This window comes from Hyaena hyaena, unplaced genomic scaffold (assembly GCF_003009895.1).
Source record: "Hyaena hyaena isolate Hyena2069 unplaced genomic scaffold, ASM300989v1 scaffold_361, whole genome shotgun sequence".
In the NCBI taxonomy this organism is placed as follows: domain Eukaryota; kingdom Metazoa; phylum Chordata; class Mammalia; order Carnivora; family Hyaenidae; genus Hyaena; species Hyaena hyaena.
The window spans coordinates 622163-643377 of record NW_024080991.1 but is presented as its reverse complement, the minus strand read 5'-3'; the positions used below and the strand labels follow the sequence as shown (position 1 = coordinate 643377).

The 21215-nt window shown below is 38.3% G+C and overlaps 2 protein-coding genes across 4 annotated transcripts in view; one reads left to right on the top strand and one right to left on the bottom strand.

The window, feature by feature from the left end:
* Nucleotides 1–489: 489 nt before the first annotated feature.
* Nucleotides 490–21215, bottom strand: part of TRIM69 (tripartite motif containing 69) — a 39657-nt gene continuing 18931 nt past the window's right edge. The window contains exons 2-7 of one of the 3 annotated variants that reach the window (XM_039250053.1): nt 15508–15877; nt 14490–14585; nt 11493–11734; nt 10704–10726; nt 10496–10620; nt 490–1084 (exon numbers count right to left, since the gene is read on the bottom strand). In XM_039250053.1, the coding sequence (XP_039105984.1) occupies nt 543–1084; nt 10496–10620; nt 10704–10726; nt 11493–11734; nt 14490–14585; nt 15508–15877 (1398 nt within the window). In that variant the 3' untranslated portion in view covers nt 490–542. Of the gene's footprint in view, nt 1085–10495; nt 10621–10703; nt 10727–11492; nt 11735–14489; nt 14586–15400; nt 15878–21215 lie in introns of those variants that run through there. The other 2 variants (XM_039250052.1, XM_039250054.1) reach the window with 2 other exon arrangements.
* On the top strand, nt 19235–20241 carry LOC120243812 (phospholipid scramblase 1-like). Its single transcript, XM_039250056.1, is given in 2 exon segments — nt 19235–19613; nt 19616–20241. Coding segments are annotated over 2 exon segments (1002 nt in total). The 5' UTR covers nt 19235–19237.

Here is a 21215-nt window from a genome sequence, read left to right as displayed (position 1 = left end):
GAGTGTGAGATCATGACCTGAGCCGAAGTCGGACACTCAACTGACTGAGCCACCCAAGTGTCCCTGGAGAATTTTTTTTAAATTACACTAACAAGAAAATATATAGAAAATATAGAAAATAACTATATTGCAATTTTTACATTAAAAGATAATTAAATAGGAAGAAGAGTACACATCTAAAAATTTATCTATTAAGAGTCTTGTGCTGAGATTAATGACAGCATAATTGAATTTCTGGGCACGTTTGAAAAGGGTTCCCAAGCATCAAAACTCAAGTTGCAATTTGCTCCAGTAACAATAGTATGATGATCATTCTTGTGAAGAGTGGCTCCTGTGTCATAGAAGACCCTAGAGAATTAGGATGACATCTTGAAAAGCTCCAAGGAAATCCACTTAAGACCCTGAGAATGAAATTTAGTTTGTGAATCTTTTCTTCATTATTCCAGAGTTCCCCAAAAATTGGGAAGAGAAACCAGTGAGACTGGTAAACTATTTCAATACCTCTTTAATAACACTCTGAATTTATACAATAGTATGACTAATTACTGTGGATGTAAGATATGCAATGGTTCTTTATTCTCTCCACCATCATTAAGGCAAGGGCAGAAATAGGGATAAAGTTTCTCCAGGAAAGTGCTAGTGAAGGTATAAATGTGGGTCATGGTTTTAGCATTGTAGAAGGACACCTGTCCTCCTTCATAATCCAGGTATATTCCCACCTTGTTGAGGTTGTCAGTCAGTTTCACACTGCAAGAAGGTAAGTCCAGAGCCTTTAGATCAGTTTGGTTTCTTAGTCTTAAAAGCCAGAATCCTTGCTCAGGAGTTAGAGGACAGCTGCCCTTTCGAATGATGGATTCTCTGACGACTCCAACTGTCCATTTTGTCTTCCTTGTTACTTCTACTTCCCAATACCACTTTCCAGATGTGAAGCCTTTTGAGCCCAGCACAGCCACACTTGAGTCAAACCTCTCTGGATCATCAGGCATTAGCTGCTTAACGTCACCATGCCACACACTGGTTCGGTTTTTGGAGAGCATCAGATTTGGGTGAGCTGTTTTAGGGTCCAGAGTTATTGGAGATAGGCCTAGCAAGAAAAGAAAGCAGGGCAAGGGAGAAAAGAAATGAATGCAAATTCCCATAGTAAAAGACAGTATTTACACAGACACCAGTACTTTATCTTCCTGTGTACATATACTCTTAGGCAGGTAATCACTTAAATACTTTTTATTCTTTTATACCCATGTAGCTACATTCTAGATATTTTTTAATTTGTAGTAAAAATCCAACTTTACTCTGAAGCAATTTATGCTGTAATAGGCAAATTTATTGTAACAGACAATAAAAATAATATTAATCTGTTCTACCAAATGTAAGAAACTACAAATGCTAAAGGAATAAAGATTAGGTAAGTTTGTCTTGGGGAGAACTCTTTAAGGACAAAAAGTATTTCAGTTATGATAAAACCTCTGTGGGATATATTCTGGATGTACTGGGTAAACCAAGGCAAGAAAGGAATAGGTTAAAAATAGTAGCTGATGTGGGAGGGAAGGTAAGGGCTTGCCTGTTACAGGCAGGTAAGTCTGAGCTAACTGGTAGGATTTAGAGGACAATGGTGAGAAGTTTATATTTGGTTTAATAGATAATGGGACTTTTGAGATGAGTAGTAGTTATTGCCGCTTCTATTCAGAATGTGTGGTTACCAGTCTGGGACAAAATAGTACAGAAATTAAGAGTTAAGCTCTTAGAAACTTTCCTAGCAATCTCACAGTAATTCAATGTCAGTTGAATCTAATAAATAATTAATTAGACAACTGGTCTTGTACTTTGTAATTTTTTTTAATTCCACTTTTTCAGGTAATTAATTTATTCTATGTCCCACAAACATACCAGTATTTGACAGGTTGAGATTTTAAAAACTGGTCCTTGGGGCACCTCAATGGCTTAGTTGGTTGAACTTCCAACTTCAGCTCAGGTCATGATCTCACAGTTCGTGAGTTCGAGCCCTCGACTCATTGCTGTCAGTGCTGAAGCTGTCAGTGCAGAGCCCATTTCAGATCCTCTGTTTCCCCCTCTCAGACCCTCCCTCACTTGCTTGCTCTCCTTCTCTCTCAAAAATAAATAATCATAAAAAAAAAAAAAACTTGTCCTTCATCACAGGCCATTTGATAAACATTGGTTTAGACAGGTAAGTGGGCAGCAGTGTGAAAAGGAATTTCTAAATGAAGAGATGTTGGAAGCATATTAGCAAGAAGACACAAATTTTAGCTGTAAGATAATCAAACCTTGGCACAAAATTTGATAAAAGAAACATAAAAACAATATGTTCACATAAGGGACACAGATACATACATACATTTGTTGTTAATGGATTTATTTACCCTTGGAAGTGAGATCCATCCAGTCCAACTCTCTTCCCAGAAAAGTCAGAGTCTTATTTTTTATCATCCCAAGAATTTCTCTTCCAACAAGGGACTTTGTAGAATCCTGACTTTCTTCATACAGGCTGAATCTTCCCTTGCTCACATCCCCTCATTTACCTCTTTCCAATGCAAGGACTGGATTTCCCTTGAAGAATCATACAGACTTCTTACCAACCTTTTTAGAACCCTAGTCTGCTTTTGTCATCAAGCCTCTGACACATCCAGCTAACTCAGCCTGCCATGGCTACAAAGATTCCTAGCAGTCAGCTTTGCCTCCTCTCTTTTCTTCTCATACCATGTTCAACCCAACAGTAAATTCTGTGTCAGCTCTACCTTTAAAATATATTCTGAGTAGGATATATAGAGGCAGATAACTTCATAAATACTGCTGTCCTGGAACTATTGCAATAACTTTTTAACTGTCCTGTCTCCACTCTTGTCCTTCTGCAACCTATTCTGTCATAATATGAATGAGATTATCCAGTTCTCCTACTCAATTCACTCGTATGCTTTCCATCACTCCCAAGATAAAATCAAGAGTCCTTACAGAGCAAACAGGACCTACATGATTTACCTACCTCTGTGACCTCATCTCCTGATACACACCTCCCTTATTTACTTTGATCCAATCACCTTTGCCTTTTGGCTGTTCCTTGAATGAACCAAACTCATTCAGATTTTAGGGCCTTTACACTTTCTTCCTTGTCCTCAAACAGTCTTTCCCCATGTGGTTCATTCTTTCACTTTATTCCAGCCTTTGTTAATGCAAGTTCAGTAAGATGTTAGCGATAGAATCTAGGTAGGTACAGTGATGTTCACTATAAAATTCTTTAAGCTTTTCTGTATGTTTGGAAATTTCCACAGTGAAACATAGGAGGGGAAGTTACCTCTTCAAAGAAGTTTTTTTCTGGCCCTTCCATCTAAAATAGCATGTTCATCTATCTATCCATCACCATCTATACCCTATCCTACTTTATTTTTTCTCATGAGTAATTACTTACTGAATGTACATTACTTGATTTTCTTTACAATGATAATTTCTTATCACTGTATGAAATTACTTATGTTACCATTGTCCATTTCATCCATTAGAATGTTATCTCTGAGAGGATGAGGACTTCATCTGTTTTATTTCTTTTTTTTTAATATTTTTATTTATTTCTAGGAGAGAGAGAGAGACAGCGTGAGCAGGGGAGGGTCAGAGAGAGAGGGAGACACAGACTCCGAAATAGGCTCCAGGCTCTGAGCTGGCAGTGAGCACAGAGCCCGACGCGGGGCTCGAACCCAAGAACCGCGAGATCATGACCTAAGCGAAAGTTGGACGCTTAACCGACTAAGCCACCCAGGCGCCCCATCTGTTTTATTTCTTTACATACCTTCAAAATGGGGAATTGTTCCTGGGCATTCAAGTAACTATTTGTTAAATAAATAAATGAACTTCAAAGTTCCATTTGAGTCCTTGACACCAGCTAATTCTACCATGCCTCGTATTTCTGTTATCCTTGGCCAAAACCCATAATGTAGACCCATCCAATGATTTACCCTCTAATGTCGTCTTATCCCCATTATTCTGTTCTTTGCTTCTTGTACCTTCACCCACCTTCCCACTGCTACTGACCAACCCTTTCCACTCTGCCCTTTAGAACTCTCTCCCTGAGTAACTCTGTATTCTCACTCTACAGAATTCTCTTATCACCTCCTTACTTTAACAAAAACCTGACTGTTTGTTCTCCAGAAAAACACAACTTGAAAAGTTCATGAGACCATTAATTTTCTAAATTCAGAGCCAGAGATCCAGGAGCCACCACTGCCACTTCTAGACCCCTACTCTAATCCTTATCCTCATGTAAAAATCACTCTTCTTTTGTGCCTCTTGTCATTCCATGTCATATTACTCTCTATCTCTTATTGATGTTATTATGTACAGACTTCCTGATTATATTCTCTGCACTTTGGGTTAACTTTACTCCACTATCCCAATCCCAGCGCATCATCTCAAGAGATTTCACTATCCTTTGGATATAGCCACTTTTTCCATCCTTGTAGGTCTTTGACTTTACTGCTAGTGATTTTTGACTCCATTCTCTAAAATCTTAAACTCAGGTATCCCATTCTCTTATATTTTACTCTCATTCTCATCTCTCCTTACAACCATTACTTGACTTCATTAACAATTCTAGTCCCTCATTTCTCCTTACTCTCCTAATCTTTCTGCTTCCTGGCTTAAAATCCTTCCCTAAACTGCTTAGCATTGGCAGCTTTGTTGCCAATAACCTTATCATTTTTAACTTTGTATCTGCAGCATTTGTAATGTAACTGTCCAACTCTGGATCTGTCCAGCTGTCAAAATTCAAATGCCGCTCCTGACTACTGCAGGAGGAAAGTCACAAAATTGTACACGTGCAGATATTACAGATTCATTATTTCCACTCTGTGCTTGACCATCCGCACTCCTATATTTCCTAAATCAAACTCTCTCCAGTTTCTCACAACAGCGATTTCAGTCCTTTGGCTCTCTCCGCAAACATCTATTCCTTCCTCACTGCCAGCAGATGACTTCTTCTCCTGCTTCATAGAGAAACTATAGTACATCTTATAGGAATACCTCATTTCATCCCACGCATACTGCAAGTTCCATCTGATTAAAATTGTGTGCCTCTGCTATTTTATCTCCTTTCTGTTTTCAGAGGAAACTGAGGAAAGTCAGTACTTCTCTTTGCTAGATCTCACTCACTCTCTCGTACTTCCACCAGTTATCCCCTGTCTTATACCATTGGTTTCTGCCTTTCTTTAGGCTGTTTTCTTTCAGTCTGTTTTAAAAAGTCCTCTTTTGGGGTGCCTGGCTGATTCCGTCAGAAGAGCATGCGACTCTTGATATTAGGGTTGTGGGTTCAAGCTCCACGTTGGATGTAGAGATTACTTAAATAATTTTTTTAAAGTCCTCTTTTGACTCTGCTGCCATGTTCACATCCTCCCTTCTTAGTGGACCTTCTCAAGTGAATGATCTATTCACTTTACTCTTGCCTCATTCTAAATCACTCCTAAACCCTTCATGATATAACTTCTACCATTCCACCCTTTTATTTGTTTATTTTTAAGTTTCAGATTCCTTCTTTTTCTTTTTTTTTAAGTTTATTTATTTATTTTTTTTGAGAGAGAGAGCATGCACATGCACATGAGTGGGGGAGGGGCAGAGAAAGAGGAGCTAGCGATAGAGAATTCCCAAGCAGTGCAGAACCCAGTACAGGTCTTGAATTAACAAACCATAAGATCATGCCCTGAACCAAAGTCAAAAGTAGAGCCTTAACTGACTGAGCCACCCAGGCATGCCGCCCACCCCCCCCCCCCCCGCCACATTCCACTCTTTTAAAATTGCCCTTATTAGAAGTTAACAATAGGGGCGCCTGGGTGGCTCAGTCAGTTAGGCATCCAACTTCAGCTCAGGTCATGATCTCACAGTCTGTGGGTTTGAACCCCGTATTGGGCTCTGTCCTAACAGCTTAGAGCCTGGAGCCTGCTTCAGATTCTGTGTGCCTCTCTCTCTGCCCCTCCCCCACTCATGCTGTCTCTCTCATAAATAAATAAACTAAAAAAACAAAACAAAATAAAATAACTAAAAATCCTTTTTTAAAAAAAAGAAGTTAACAACACACACTAGTACATTTACAGTCTCAGAAGCCAAAGCTTGTAACTGTCAGTGCAGAGAGAATGCCCTGCCAATCAGTGTGTCTATAGCCCCAGAAGACCTCTAGCCTGACTGCAGGCCCCACCCACCAACAAAAGCCTCTCAGGGGACAAGGCAGGGAGAGCACCCTAAAGTTCAGTGCAGCCACAGTCCTGGCAAACATGCTGAAGGCACGCATCTGGTCTAACTGCTGATACAGCCCAACTACAAGCCCATGATGGCCCCAGACTGGCCTGATAACATCATAGGGACCAACCCAGCCCTCAATGGGCAAAGTGGGCCTATGCAGCCAACTGGACTGAAAACAAATGAGGCTCAGCCACAATAGTAAGATGCACACAACCCCATAGGAGACACTCCTAAAGTTCCTGCTTCTGGTAAACGGGACATTGTGTTACAGGCCACCACAGGACTTTTTCTTCATAAGGCCTCGACTTTCAAGATCAGAGACGTAACTGACTTTCCTAATACATAGAAACAAACCCAGAAAGTTAGATAAAATGGGGAGACAGAGGGATGTGTCCCAAATAAAAGAACAGGACAGAGGTGCCTGGCTGGCTCATTCAGAAGAATGTGCAACTCTTCATCTTGGAGTCATGAGCCCAAGCTCTGTGTTGAATGTGGAGATTACTTAAATAAATAAAATTTAAAAATAAGAAGATGGAAGAAGGGAGGAGGAGGACAAAACCACAGCAAAAGAGTTAAATTAAATGGAGATAAATAATATGCCTGACAAAGAATTCGGAGTAATGGTCATAAGATACTCAGTGGACTTAAGAATAGAGAATCTCAGTGAGACTTTCAACAAAGACATAGAAAATAAAAAAAATCAGAGATGAAGAACTCAATAGCATAAATTAAAAATACACCAGTAGAGGGCACCTGGGTGGCTCAGTTAGTTAAGCATCTGACTTCAGCTCAGGTCATGATCTCACAGTTTGTGAGTTTGGGCTGACAGAGAGGAGCCTGCTTGGAATTTTCTCTCTCTCTCTCTCTCTCTCTCCCTCTCTCTCCGCCCCTTCTCCCAATTTGTGCTTCTCTCTTTCTCTCAAAATAAATAAATAAACTTAAAAAAAAAAAACACCAGAGGGAATCAATAGTAGATAGAGGAGACAGAAGAATGGATCAGCAAGCTGGAAAACAGAGTGTTGGAAAGCAACCAAGCTGAAAAACAAAAAAGAAAAAAGAATAATAGAAAATGAAAATAGATTAAGGGTATTCAGCAATATCATCAAGCATTATAACATTTACACTTTAGGGATCCCAAAAAGAGAAAAGGAGAAAAGGGGGCAGAAAATTTATTTGAGGAAAAAATAGCTGAAAACTTTCTTAATCTGAAGAAAGAAACAGACATCCAGATCCAGGAGACACAAAGAGCCCCCACCAAAATCAACCCAAGGAGGTCCACCCTATGATACATAATAACTAAAATGGCAAATAGTAGTGATGAAGAGAGAGTTTTAAAAACAGCAAAAGAAAAAAACAGTTACATACAAGGGAAACCCCATAAGGCTATCAGCTGATTTTTCAGCAGAAATTTTGCAAGCCAGAAGGAAATGGCCTGATTTGTGCCAAGTGCTGAAAGGAAAAAACCCTTCAACCAAGAATACTCTACCAAGCAAGGCAAGGAGAGAGAGTTTCTCAGGCAAACAGAAGTTAAAGAAGTTTATCACTGCTAAATCAGCCTTATAAGAAATGTTCTTTTTATAGTTTTTAAAAGTTTATTTATTTATTTTGAGAGAGCAAGAGCATGAGTTTGAGTGGGAAAGGATAGAGAGAAAGAGGGAGAGAGAATCCCAAGCAGGCTCCATGCTGTCAGCACAGAGCCCCCAATGTGGGGCTCTAACAATCCATGAGATCATACCAAGCCAAAATCAAGAGCCAGACATGTAACTGACCGAGTCACTCAGGTGCCCCCAGCCTTAAGAAACATTAAAGGGATTTCTTTGAGTGGAAAGAAAAGGCCATAATCAGGAGTAAAAAAAAATTAGGAAAGGAAAACATTTCTCAGGTAAATACAAATATAGTAAAATTAGTAGATTAATCACTTATAAAACCAGTATGGAGCAAAGCACAAAATCAGTAAAATCAATTATTATCTATAAAAATCAGTCAAGGGATTCACACAAAAAATGGAGAGGGGGAAAAATTTAGTGCTTTTAGAATGGATTCAAAAATAAGTGACAACCAACTTATACATTGCTATCTGCTTAAGATGTTATAGACTGCTATAAGCATAAGATGTAAGTCTAATGGTAACCACAAATAAAAAAACCTATAATAGATATGCAAAAAATAAAGAGAAAGAAATCCAAACATATCACTAAAGAAAACCATCAATCCACAAGGGAAGAGAACAAGAAAAGAAAGGAACAGAGAGCTAAAGCAAACAAACAAAAAAGACCATAAAACAATTAACAAAGTGGCAATAAGTACATAAAAAGCAAAATGGCAATAATTGCTTTGAATGTAAATGGACTAAATGCTCCAATCAAAAGACAAAGGTGACTGAATAAAAAAGCAAGACCCATCTATATGCTGCTTACAAGAGACTCACTTAAAACCTAAAGATACATGCAGGTAGAAAGTGAAGGAATGGAAAAACATTTACCATGCAAATGGATGTGAAAATAAAACTGTAGTACCAATAGTTATATCCGACAAAATAAACTTTAAAATAAAGACTGTAACAAGGGACAGAGAAGGACACTAAATAATGATAAATGGAACAATACAATTGTGAATATTTATGCACCCAACATAGGATCACCTAAGTACATAAAGCAACTATTAACACATAAAGGAAGAAATTTACAGTAATAAAATAACAAAGGACTTTAACACCCCACTTACATCAATGGATCGATCATCCAGACAGAAAACCAACAAGTAAACAGTGGTTTTGAAAGACACATTGGACCAGATGGATCCAACAGATATATTTGGAACTTTCCATCCAAAACCAGTGGCATATACATTCTTTAAAAGTGCACATGGACCATTCTCCAGAATAGATCATATGTGAGGCCACAAAACAACTCTCAGCAAATTCAAGAAGATTGAAAGCATATCATGCATCTTTTCTGACCAAAATAACGTGAAACTAGAAATCCATCACAAGAAAAAATCTGGAAAGAACACAAGTACATGGAGGCTAAGTAACATGCTACTAGGTGAATGGGTCAACCAAGAAATCAAAGAGGAAATTTTAAAAATACATGGACAGAAATGAAAATGGAAACCCAACATCCAAAATCTTTGGGATGCAGCAAAAGTTATTCTAAGAGGGAAATTTATAGCATATAGGCCTACCTCAAGAAGCAAGAAAAATCTCAAACAACCTAACCTTATGCCTAAAGGAGCTAGAAAAAAGAACAAACAAAGCCCCAGGCTAATAGAAGGAAGAAAATAATAAACATTAAAATAATAATTTTTTTTAATCTTTTTATTTATTTCTAGGAGAGAGAGAGAGACAGCGTGAACAGGGGAGGGTCAGAGAGAGAGGGAGACACAGACTCTGAAATAGGCTCCAGGCTCTGAGCTGGCAGTCAGCACAGAGCCCGATGCGGGGCTCGAACCCTAAGCGAAAGTTGGACGCTTAACCGACTAAGCCACCCAGGCGCCCCATAAAATAATAATTTTTTTAAAAAAGAAAGAAATCAATGAGAGGGGGTGCCTGGGTGGCTCAGTTGGTTAAGCATCTGACTCTTGGTTTCAGCTCAAGGGCATGATCTCACAGTTCTGTGAGTTCAAGCCCTGCATTGGGCTCTGTGCCGATGGTGCAGAGCCTGCTTGGGATTCTTTCTTTCTCTCTCTCTGCCCCTCCTCCACTCATGCTGCCTCTATCTGAAAAATAAACTTAAAAAAAATACAAAATATAAAGAAAAATAAACAAATTGACCTTCATTTACCTTTGAAAACTTCCATGAATGGTGTGAGAGAAACAAGAGGAGGCTTATTGTGTAGGACAACTTCTACTATCACTAACGGAATCACTGCTGTCTATTGGCTCAATGGAGTCTTTTTCTTTTTGTGCAGTTTTAGCAAGGAACCTATCAAATAACACTTGCTTTTGCCTCCTTTTGAGGATTTCACAGAAATGTGACATTGCGTTGACAATTACCCACAATCCCACAGAGAGAAAGAGAAAAGAACTATTGGTTTAATTTTGGTCATGTGACATTTGGCATCACGTACTGCTCGTATTGCAAGACATAGCTTGTTTATCAAGTTAAAATTTATTAGAAATGTTTGCTTATCTTACAGAACACGCATGGAAAAAGTTACTCTCAATCCAAGGTTTTATGGTACTAATTGGGGTCACAGAAGAGTTACCACAGAAGAATCAGATTAGGAGACCCAGGGGCCAATAGTTACTACCCTTTGATACCTGGAGAGAGAGAGGATTCCATTTCCCTCCACATCATGTACTGGATGGGACCTTTGTATAGGCCTGGGTTCAACTTTCTGGAGAGAAGCTCTCTGGGTATCAGCACCTTTGTTCCTTGTTCCAAGCTGCAGGGAACAATAAATCACTTAATCTTAAATATCCTCCAGGAGCTGAGGGAAAGATATTAATACCACATAGAAACACTTACCTATCCAAGTGAGATGTGATATCCTAGAAGAGAAAAGGAGTAATAGAAGTTAGATGCCTACTCATCAACTCCAGAAATTTCTTTGGTGATATTGGCCACCATCAGAATTTTATCATCAATACTGAGATTCTGTGCAGATGTCCCCATTCCATTCACCATCAATTGCCCCAACCTCCTTATGTCTTTTCTGATCGGTATCCTTCATCTAACCCAGGATAAACTGGCCTTATCTTATTCTGATTTTCTAGTGTTCCCTTTTACATGGAACAAGGGAGAAATTAATAGTTAGGCTATTTCTACCTGTACTGCCAGATGATCTCAGGAGAAAAACATGGTAGGTCTTCCAGGCCCAAAGCTACTTTCCCTTACTCTGGCTAAGTAAACTTATGAATGCCAGGGTGATAATCAATGACACTTCAGAGGTGAAGTTTCTGATAGTAAATATTGGCAAACACCTTTCAAACAGGTCAGTTGAAAGCCAATCTAAGATACAAGTTAGGTTGCAACATTCTTATTTTTGAGAAATAAACCTTCAAAATTCTTTATGAAGAAACATTGAAATATTAATAGATACCGTTATTAAGGGCATTTATTATCTTAGGAAGGTGAAAGCAAAGCTTTCTATTGAGTGTAAGGCAAAAGTAGCATTCTGCTTTTCTCCCAGAGAATCTTAAAATCACTACATCAGTTTTTTTTTCCCTCCTGGTTGGGAAAAGCTGCTTCTACATCTTTTCCAACCCTTGTCCCCCCAACTAACGTACCCCTAATTATGTTGATATGAAGTCTTACTTTGAGAAAGTCGAAGGGATTCTGTTGTTCCATCCGTGTCTGGATGCTCTCCAACATCTCCTTGGCTAGGAGACACTGTTCCTGAAGCTGGTTCAGATTCAGCTCCATCTCCTCATTCAAGGCTTTCCCCTCTTCTCGGAGCTCATTTAAAATGTCCTTTTCTTTGCTGTGCAGGAACTGATGTAGCTTTAGAAACTCCAAGGAGATGTGTTGCTGCAGATGTAGCTTGTTTTCCTGGAAACCTCCATGATCATCACCATGGTAGTTACTGAGACTCGTACTTGGGGATGGGGGCCCTCACCACCAGTACTCACACAATGTGGGAAATACCATAACAGGAAAATGCATAGGAAAGACTCTTGAGCATCATCACTTAACCATATCCTTTGGAGATTTACTTTGTTTTTCTGATAGTTTAATAGTTTAGGAATGAAATCATCAAAAGTGGTCTTTAGGTTCCCATTACAGTAAACATTTTAGAATGAATGATAGTACCTTTCTACCCAGAAGTACAAACCAATGTCTACCAAGTGATGCTGTCAGACTGGGGCCATAACAAGGCTGTAAGAACTATTCTTATCTAGCAATAGGAGTGGGGGAATGCCACTTCTGCCAAGACAACATAGAAGAAACAGGAGATGGACAATGTCTGAAGTGCTGAAATTGATAACTGCTACACTTGACACCCTTATTCTTAGGTAACTGCAGCATCCTGAGAGGTGAACCATCTGACATCCGGGCTTCTCAGATCCTTATTCTCCTCATTTCTAGTGATCTCTTCTTTATCTACTCATTCTTTTAATCACACAGGATTTTATCATCCAGCCATTTCACTATCTCCAAAGTTAACTTCCTTTTTAAAAAAAATTTAAGTTTATTTAATTTGAGAGAGAGAACATGCATGGTCACTAGTGGGGGATGGGGCAGAGAGAGAGGAGAGAGAGAATTCCAAGCAGGCTTCACATGCTGTCAGGGCAAAGCCCAATGTGGGACTTCAACTCACGAACCATGAGGTCATGACCTGAGCCAAAATCAAGAGTCAGACACTTAACCAACTGAGACACCCAAAAACCCCCAAATTAACTTAGTATGCTCATTTACTCAGATACCTCTATAGCAACAATTATTGGGTCTCATTGAAACCTCTTATTCATTGACCCCCTCCATGTCTGTTCATCATCTTCTCTGTCTCCGTGTCCCCCCTTGTCCAGCTAGGATTCTATGGTCCATCATAATGGTGCACTTAAAACTCACTCTATCCTCTAGCTCACACTTTTCCTTTTACCTATTTCACCACTATTTCTCAGTCTTATTTGTTGGTTCTGTGTCCTCTAACCAAGCTCTGAATGTTAGAGTTATTGGATATTCTTTCCTGGACTCTTTCCCCTTCTCATTCTACATTTTCTTTCTAGGTAATCTCTCCTCGCAGAGATTTAAATCATTCTGTATGCTGACTACTTATTTCCAGCCTAGACCAACTTCTGAGGTCTAGATTCCTGTATCCAACTATCTATTTGACATCTTCACTCACCCTCAGATCTAATCAGTCACCACATCCAGGTTTGTTTGTTTGTTTTTTAATCTCCAAAGCATATGCCAAAGCTGTTCATTTCTATCTCCACTGCTTCTGTAGTCCAAGCCACCCCCACTATTCTCTAGGATCACTGCAGTAGTCTTCTAACCATTACCTGTCATTGCCTCTCGCTCACAGCCACTAGACTGATATTTTCAAAATGAGATGAAATAATGTCCTATTTAAATGGCTTCTTATTATTCCTAGGATGAAGTTCAAAATTCCTAATGTTATCTCCAAGGGTCCACATAGTTGGGCCCGTATATACCTCTTAAATCTCATTTTGTGTATCATGATCTAATTTTATTAACCTTCTCTCTGTTTAACATAGCAACTAGCCTCCTATCAAGACTTTTCTCTATGCTCTGTGCTCTTCATAGAACATCCTTCTCTAAGGCCACTTCCTTCATATTCCCCTCAACCAGTTCCCTTGGCTAACTTATCCTTGAGTTCTCAATTTTTAATAGGTGATTTCTTCAGAGAATACCCCTCCCAGAGCCTAAATTATTTCTTCATGTATATGCTCTTGTAACACCTTTTATTTTCATTCATAGTAATTATCACAGTTGTCATTTTATTGCTATTAATGGAACCACTTAATTCCATTGATCTGTCTCCCACCCTAGTGTAATATAGTATCTAGTATAATGCCTTACCTACTCAATAAATTTTTTTTTTGAATGAATGAATGTTGACTGTAAAAGCTAAACTAGGAACTCTTACAACATAAACAACATTCTCTGGAGACATCATTATTTCCATCTATCCTTCTTTCTCTCATTGTGCCTATTTCTGTACAATACCAAATGCCAGAGAATTCTCTCCTCCATAGAATAATTAATGAAGAAACAGAACTCTCAGTTTAGTCCCATAACCCAGGAACTGCTTTGCCAAGTTTCTAACTATTAATTGATCCTAGAGCCCCTGTGAAGTTAACAGTATAATACAGCAATAGTTTATTTAGTTTGAAGGGAGCTAGGAAAGATCAAATCAGATGATAAAAACCAACAATCCAAGAGACTTTCAATCAGAGGTAGCCTGATTGTAAACTCAAAGAAAAGAAAGGTATTTCTTTGGACATAGCAATCTTTAGTGCATTTTTCTGATAAATTCCTTATTTTGCCATATATAAAAGGAAAGACCAGACAGATCACAAACCCAGAACAATCACCTAGTGATGGGGACATAAGAAGGATCAGCATGTATTGAGAAAGGTCAGTCTGCTCTCTCTATTGATCAACCATTGAGAACTTCCTTCACTGCTTTATTTCCTTCCACCCTACAATGTCCATTTTCTAATGCTATATCCCAGGTACCATTTAGTGTATCGATAATATATACTAGGCACCTTTCCACTCACATGGCTGACATTACAAGGAAAGTGTTCCAGGTCTATCTCATGACCCCTCTACCCTGCTTCTCACCTTGTAAGCAGCAATAGCATCTTTCTGCGTATTTTTCAGAGACTGAAGTTCCTTCATTGTTGCCTCCAGTTGACCCTGGTGGATGGTGAGCTCCTCCTGAGAATACCACATAGAATTAAGCCACACTAACTTGGGAGATGAAAGGCCATAGGGACATCTGTTCTAAAGCCCCATAGTGTCAGAAGAAGAAGAATAAAAACAAGTGAGTTCTTGCTGCAAAAGTCTTTCCTTTACCCTGAACCACAATCCCTGTCTCTTCTAAGAATTGTGAAGAAAATAACAAGCAGCAGGAAAAAAAATAGTTTTAAGCTCTTATTAGCTTACTGTAGGGGTTTGAAGAAGGTAATAGAACTACATCTTCTACTCTAGTTATACTGTTCTCACTATCTCTGCTTTTATTTGCATTGATATCACTTAGAACAATCATTTCCCATTTCTGCCCATTCAAATGCAAATGATTTCCCAGTTCAAGCTTTCCTTCCCCACACATCCCCTATTTCACTTTTCTCTAATCTTTTCTGAAATTCTAAATATTTATGAATAATACAAATGTGATGAAATTTAGCTCTCAATAGTAGACTATCTTGTTTCTGTTGTTTTATTCATTTTGAACTTGCCTAAATTCAATACTTTTATAACAAGAGCAGTATCTTGTAATCCATATTCTACACAATGTCTAGTAGAGTGCTGTCATTGCAGGGTGTAAGTAAATATTTGATTTTGGGGGAGAGTAGGCCTAGAGCTCCTCCACTGCTCCTTTCCTATCATCAGCAACTCTAGAGAAAGAGCGTTGCAAGATACGTTATGTTTTCTAAGCTTACTAATAATCATCTGAATAAAGGGGTGGGGTTGAAAGAAGAAACCCTACGAAAGATTTTTCCCAGCTCTCCTAAGGCCCAGGGCTCACCCACCATGAAGAAACGGACAGCATCAGAGATCTGCAGGAAATCTTTAGACTGCCCCACAGACAACCGAGCATCTTTGCATTGAAAGCAGATCAGTTTTCGATCTGGCTTACTGAATAGTTTCAGGTTCTCTCCATGCTCTGGGCACTGTGGATGGCCCTTGAGTAAGGGTAGCTTCTTAATCTTCTCTACTAGTTTCTCCAGTACAAGGTTGAATGTACAGTTGCTATATTGACATAGCATCTTACACTCAGGACAGAATGTTTCCTTTGCTTGCTGCTTCCAAAAGTTTTGGATACAAGCCTGGCAGAAGTTGTGGCCACAGCTTAGCATCAGTGGATCATGGAACCAATCATTACACAGTGGGCAGTGTAGCTCCTTAGTAATATCTTGTATCTGCACTTTAGAGGGTATCTGAGTGATCAGATCATGCACTTCACCATAGTTGCCTGGGTCGATGTTGGAGGAGGGTCTGGAAGATACCTTTGGAAAAAAACAGCTAAAATGAGTTTATCTTTCTTGCTGCGCATTTCAGCACTCCAAGATAGTGGGCTCCATTCCTTTTTTTTAAATTTTTTATTTATTTATTTTTTAATTTTTGAGAGACAGAGAGCGTGAGTGGGGGAGGGGCAGAGAGAGAGGGAGACACAGAATCTGAAACAGGCTCCAGACTTTGAGCTGTCAGCACAGAGCCCAATGCAGGGATGGAACCCACCAGCCAAACTGTGAGATCATGACTGGAGCCTAAGTCAAACGCTTAACCAGCTCAGCCACCCAGATGCCTCTATTGGGCTCTATTCCAAAAGGAGCTGATACTGTGCTGCCAGAGTAAATACACCAGTCTTCTCTTTGAAAGTGATCTGATAAATTCATTGTTTTCAAACATTATCATTTATTCCTACTCCCAATTCTATTTAAAATATAATAGAGAACTAAGGCAGAAAAATCAAAAGTGTTCAAGGATGAACAATATTTTGAAGAATGTTTTTTTTTTGTTTTTGTTTTTGTTTTTTTACAAATAGTTTATTGTCAAATTAGTTTCCACATAACACTCAGTGCTCATCCCCACAAGTGCCCTCCTCCATGCCCATCCCCCCCTCCCACCCACATCCATCAGTCCTCAGTTTTTGTCAGCATTCAAGAGTCTCTCATGGTTTGCCTCTCTCCCTTTCCCCCACCATTTCCGCCCTTCTTCTCCCCCTTGGTCCTCCGTCAAGTTCCTCCTAATCCTCCTATACGTGCAAACATATGATATTTGTCCTTCTCTGCCTGACTTATTTCGCTCAGCATAACACCCTCAAGGTCCATCCATGTTGCTACACATGGCCAGATTTCATTGTTTCTCATTCCCATGTAGTATTCCATGGTATAGATAAACCACATCTTCTTGATCCATTCGTCCATTGATGGACACTTAGGCTTGAAGAATGTTTTGAGTTCATTCCCCTCCACCCACTTTCCCCTTATGTCAGTTAAAAGTTTTACTTTCAATTTCCATTCTACTAGTTATTTCCTTTTTGTTTTGTTTCGTACAAGTCATGTATAAAGAATTGGAATATCAGTCAAATTCCTCAGTGACATAATATCATCAACCATAATATCATCCAGCCCTTTCCCCCTCCTTTTTAAAGAACACATTACAGAAATAACATATATACAGAAAAATGAAGAGTCATGCATACAACTCAATGACTTTTCACAAAATGAGCACATCTGTGTAATCATCGTCTTGATCAGAAAACAGAAAACTACCACCATTCCAGAAGTCCCCCAGATGTCTGCTTCAAGTACTATCCCTCATCAAGGTTGACCCCATCTTGACTTCTAACATTAGTTTTGCCTGTTTTTGAATTTTATATAAATACAGCTATGTACTATGCACTGTTTTGTTGTTGACTTCTTTTGCCAAGCTTACATTTGTGAGATTTATGTATATTACTCTGTAATTGTAGTCCATACATCTTTCATGGCTGTGTAGTATTGCATTGTATGAATATACCGTAATTTATTTCTCCATTCCACTGTTGATAGACCTTTGGGTAGTTACCAGTTTGAGATTATTATAAACAGTTTTGCTGAGAATATTCCTGCTCATATGTATATATACATATATATATTTTTTTCTTGTTATATACCTAAAAGTGGGAGTGGGCCATAGGATTGGCATATATTCACCTTAGTAGATACTGCCACATTGTTTTCTAAGTGGCAGAATCAATTTACACTGCCACCAGTGCTGTCCTATATCCTTGTGAAGACTTAGTATATTCACTTTAGCCATTCTGGTGAGTATGCATGTGTATCACACTGTGGCTTTAATCTATATTTGCCTGATGACTATGGATATTGGGCCCCTTTTCATATGTTAATTGTCCACTTTCATTTCCCCTTTTGGTGAGGTGCATATTTAGTGTCTTTTTATTTATTCATAAGACTTCATTATTAGTGTATAGAAACACCACAGATTTCTGTATATAATTTTGTATCCTGCAATTTTACTGAATTCATTTATTCTCATAGTTTTTGGTGGGGTCTTTAGGGTTTTCTATGCATAGTATTATGTCATCTGCAAATAGACAGTTTTAGTTCTTCCTTATCAAATTGGATGCATTTTCTTTCTTTTTCTTCTCTGATTGCTCTGGCTAGGACTTCTAGTACTATGTTGAATAAAAGTGGTGAGAGTGGGCATCCTTGTCTTCTTGTTCCTGATCTTAGAGCAAAGCTTTCAGCTTTTCACCAATACATATGATGTTAGCTGTGTGTTTGTCATATATGGCTTTTATTATGTTGAGTTATGTTCCCTCTATACTTGCTGAGAGTTTTCATGGGAAATGAACGTTGAATTGTCAAATACTTTTTCTGTACTCAAGATGATCATATGATTTTTATCCTTCACTTTGTTAATGTGAAGTATCACATTGATTGGTGGATATTCTTGCATCCCTAAAATAAAACCCACTTGATCTTGGTGAATGATCCTATTAATATATTATTGAATTTGGTTTGCTACCATTTTGTTGGGAATTTTTGCATTTATGTTCATCAGGGATATTGGCTTGTAATTTTCTTTTTACATAACATCTTGACTTGGTTTGGGTATGAGAGTAATGTTGGCCTCATACAATGAATTTGGAAGCATTTCTTCCTTTTCAATTTTTTGAAATAGTTTGAGGATAATAGGTATTAACTCTTCTTTAAATGTTTGGTAGCATTTATTTATGAAGCTATCTAGTTCTGGATATTTGTTTCTTAGGAGTTTTCTGGTTTGTTTTTATTCAATTTCAGTACTAGTAATAAGTCCAGTCAGATTTTCTACTTCCCGATTCAGTCTTAGAAGATTGTATGTTTCTAGGAATTTATCTTTCTCTTCTAGGTTGTTCAATTTGTTGGCGTATAATTTTTTTAGTAGTCTCATAATCCTTTCTGTTTCTGTGATATTGGTTGTTACTTCTTCTTCACTTCTGATTTTATTTATTTGAGTTTTGTCTTTTCTTGATGAGCTTAGCTAAAGGTTTATCAATTTTGTTTATCTTCAAAGCTTTTAATTTGATGGATCTTTTCTGTTGTTATTTTTAGTTTCTATTTCACTCATTTCCACTCTTATCTTTATTATTTCCTTCCTTCTACCTCTTTGGGCTTTGTTTATTGTTCTTTTCTAGTTCCTTTAGGTGTAAGGTTAGATTGTTTAATTGAGATTTTTCTTATTTCTTGAGGGGGAAGTGTGTCACTATAAATATCCCTCTTAGAACTGCTTTTGCGGAAACTGAGAAGGATCCCATACATACCTCGGAGGTTCGTTCCAGCCAGCGCTGGAGCACCTGCAGCCACAGGACTCTTTAAATCATGGAAAAACAAAATAGACAAATGAATGCTCCTTACCCAGGAACAAATTTACCACCTGAATATCTCCCTCAATATCCTTCAGCAGCACTCCAAGGACCTCCAGGATATACTGCCTACCCTGTCCCCCAGGTTGGCTATCCTGGCCCCCAGGTTGGCTACCCTGGCCCCCAGGCTGGCTATCCTGGCCCCCAGGCTGGCTATACTTGCCCCCAGGCTGGCTACTCAATTCCCCCAGCTGGTTATTCAGATGCTTGCCCAGCAGACTTTCCTGTCCAACACCAGCCAGTATATAATCAGCCAGGTGGACATGCAGGGGTACCGTGGATGCCAGCACCACCACCTCCATCAGGCTGTCCCCCTGGATTGGAATATTTAAGTCAGATCAGATACTGGTTCATCAGCAAGTTGAGCTTCTGGAAGTTTTAACAGATTTTGAAACTAATAACAAATATGAAATTAAGAACAGCTTTGGACAGAGGATTTACTTTGCAGCAGAGGACACGGATTGCTGTACCTGATATTGCTGTGGGGCTTCTAGGCCTTTTGCTATGAGGATTGTTGATAATATGGGCCAAGAAGTTATAACTCTGGAGAGACCACTAAGGTGTGGCCACTGTTGTTGCCCTTGCTGCCTTCAGGAGATAGAAGTCCATGCCCCTCCCGGTGTACCTGTAGGTTATGTTACTCAGACCTGGCACCCATGTCTTCCAAAGTTTACAATTCAAAATGAGAGGAGAGAGGATGTACTAAAAATTACTGGTCTGTGTGTTGTGTGCAGCTGTTGTGCAGATGTTGATTTTGAGATTAAATCTCTTGATGAAGAAACGATAGTTGGCAAGATTTCCAAGCAGTGGACTGGTTTTGTTAGAGAGGTGTTTACTGATGCTGATAACTTTGGTATCCAGTTCCCTGTAGACCTTGATGTGAAAATGAAAGCTGTAATGCTTGGTGCCTCTTTCCTCATTGACTTCATGTTTTTTGAAAGGAGTGGAAACAAAGAATAAAACGGAGTGTGATGGAGGATTAATGAAAGCCTCCTCAGAAAGCATGAAGTCCATGTACTTAGTGGGACTATGTCAAGGAAAAGCTAATTGTTTTTCTTCTCTTAACTGAAATGACTTATAGTTACTGTGATGCCTGAAGCTCCTGATATATGTGATGACATTTCAAATTAGAGTTTATTTTCTATATCACTTACCTATAAATGTTTTTATGCATTTTGTTTTGTTTTATACATTTTCTTTTTCATTGTGTATTTTAGAGAAAGGACACAGAATTTTTACATTAATATGAAACTTCCTGTGCTAAATTGTTCTGAACTATAATGTTTTATTTTCAACTTTTACACCGAATTACCTAAAGCCTTATTAAAGTAGTAAAGTATGCATTTTATTATAGTTCCAATTTATTTCACATGCAACAATTAATGTTATTTTGGAAATACTGTATATTCAAATACATTGAAAATGAATATAATTGGTTTCCTTTACAATTATGTTAAAAAATACTTAATATTCATACTACCAAAGAAAAACAAAATGTGTATTTGTGCGGCAAATCACAGCATATTTAACTTCTTTTGTAAGCTAATCTGCTACCATAAAATGATTTTTATTATTGACAAGAAAATAAATCACTGATTTTTTTTATGATTTTCGATGAAAAAGACCTGTTCTAAAGAGGACACATTTAAAAATTCACTCTAGAACTGGAGCACTATTATAATTTTTGAAGTAATTATTTACACATGGAATGTTTAGCTCCTGTATACATTCTGTCATTCATAGAGCATGATAATTATGAGATCACTCAGGTGTTAAATATAGCATATATATTCCATCTGAGTAGAAACTTAAGTAATGGCCTGTTATTTACCTGAACATCAAACAACTGAATTAAAAATTATTGATACATAAAAAAAAAAAAAACTGCTTTTGCTACATCCCAAAGGTTTTGGAACGTTGGGTTTACATTTTCA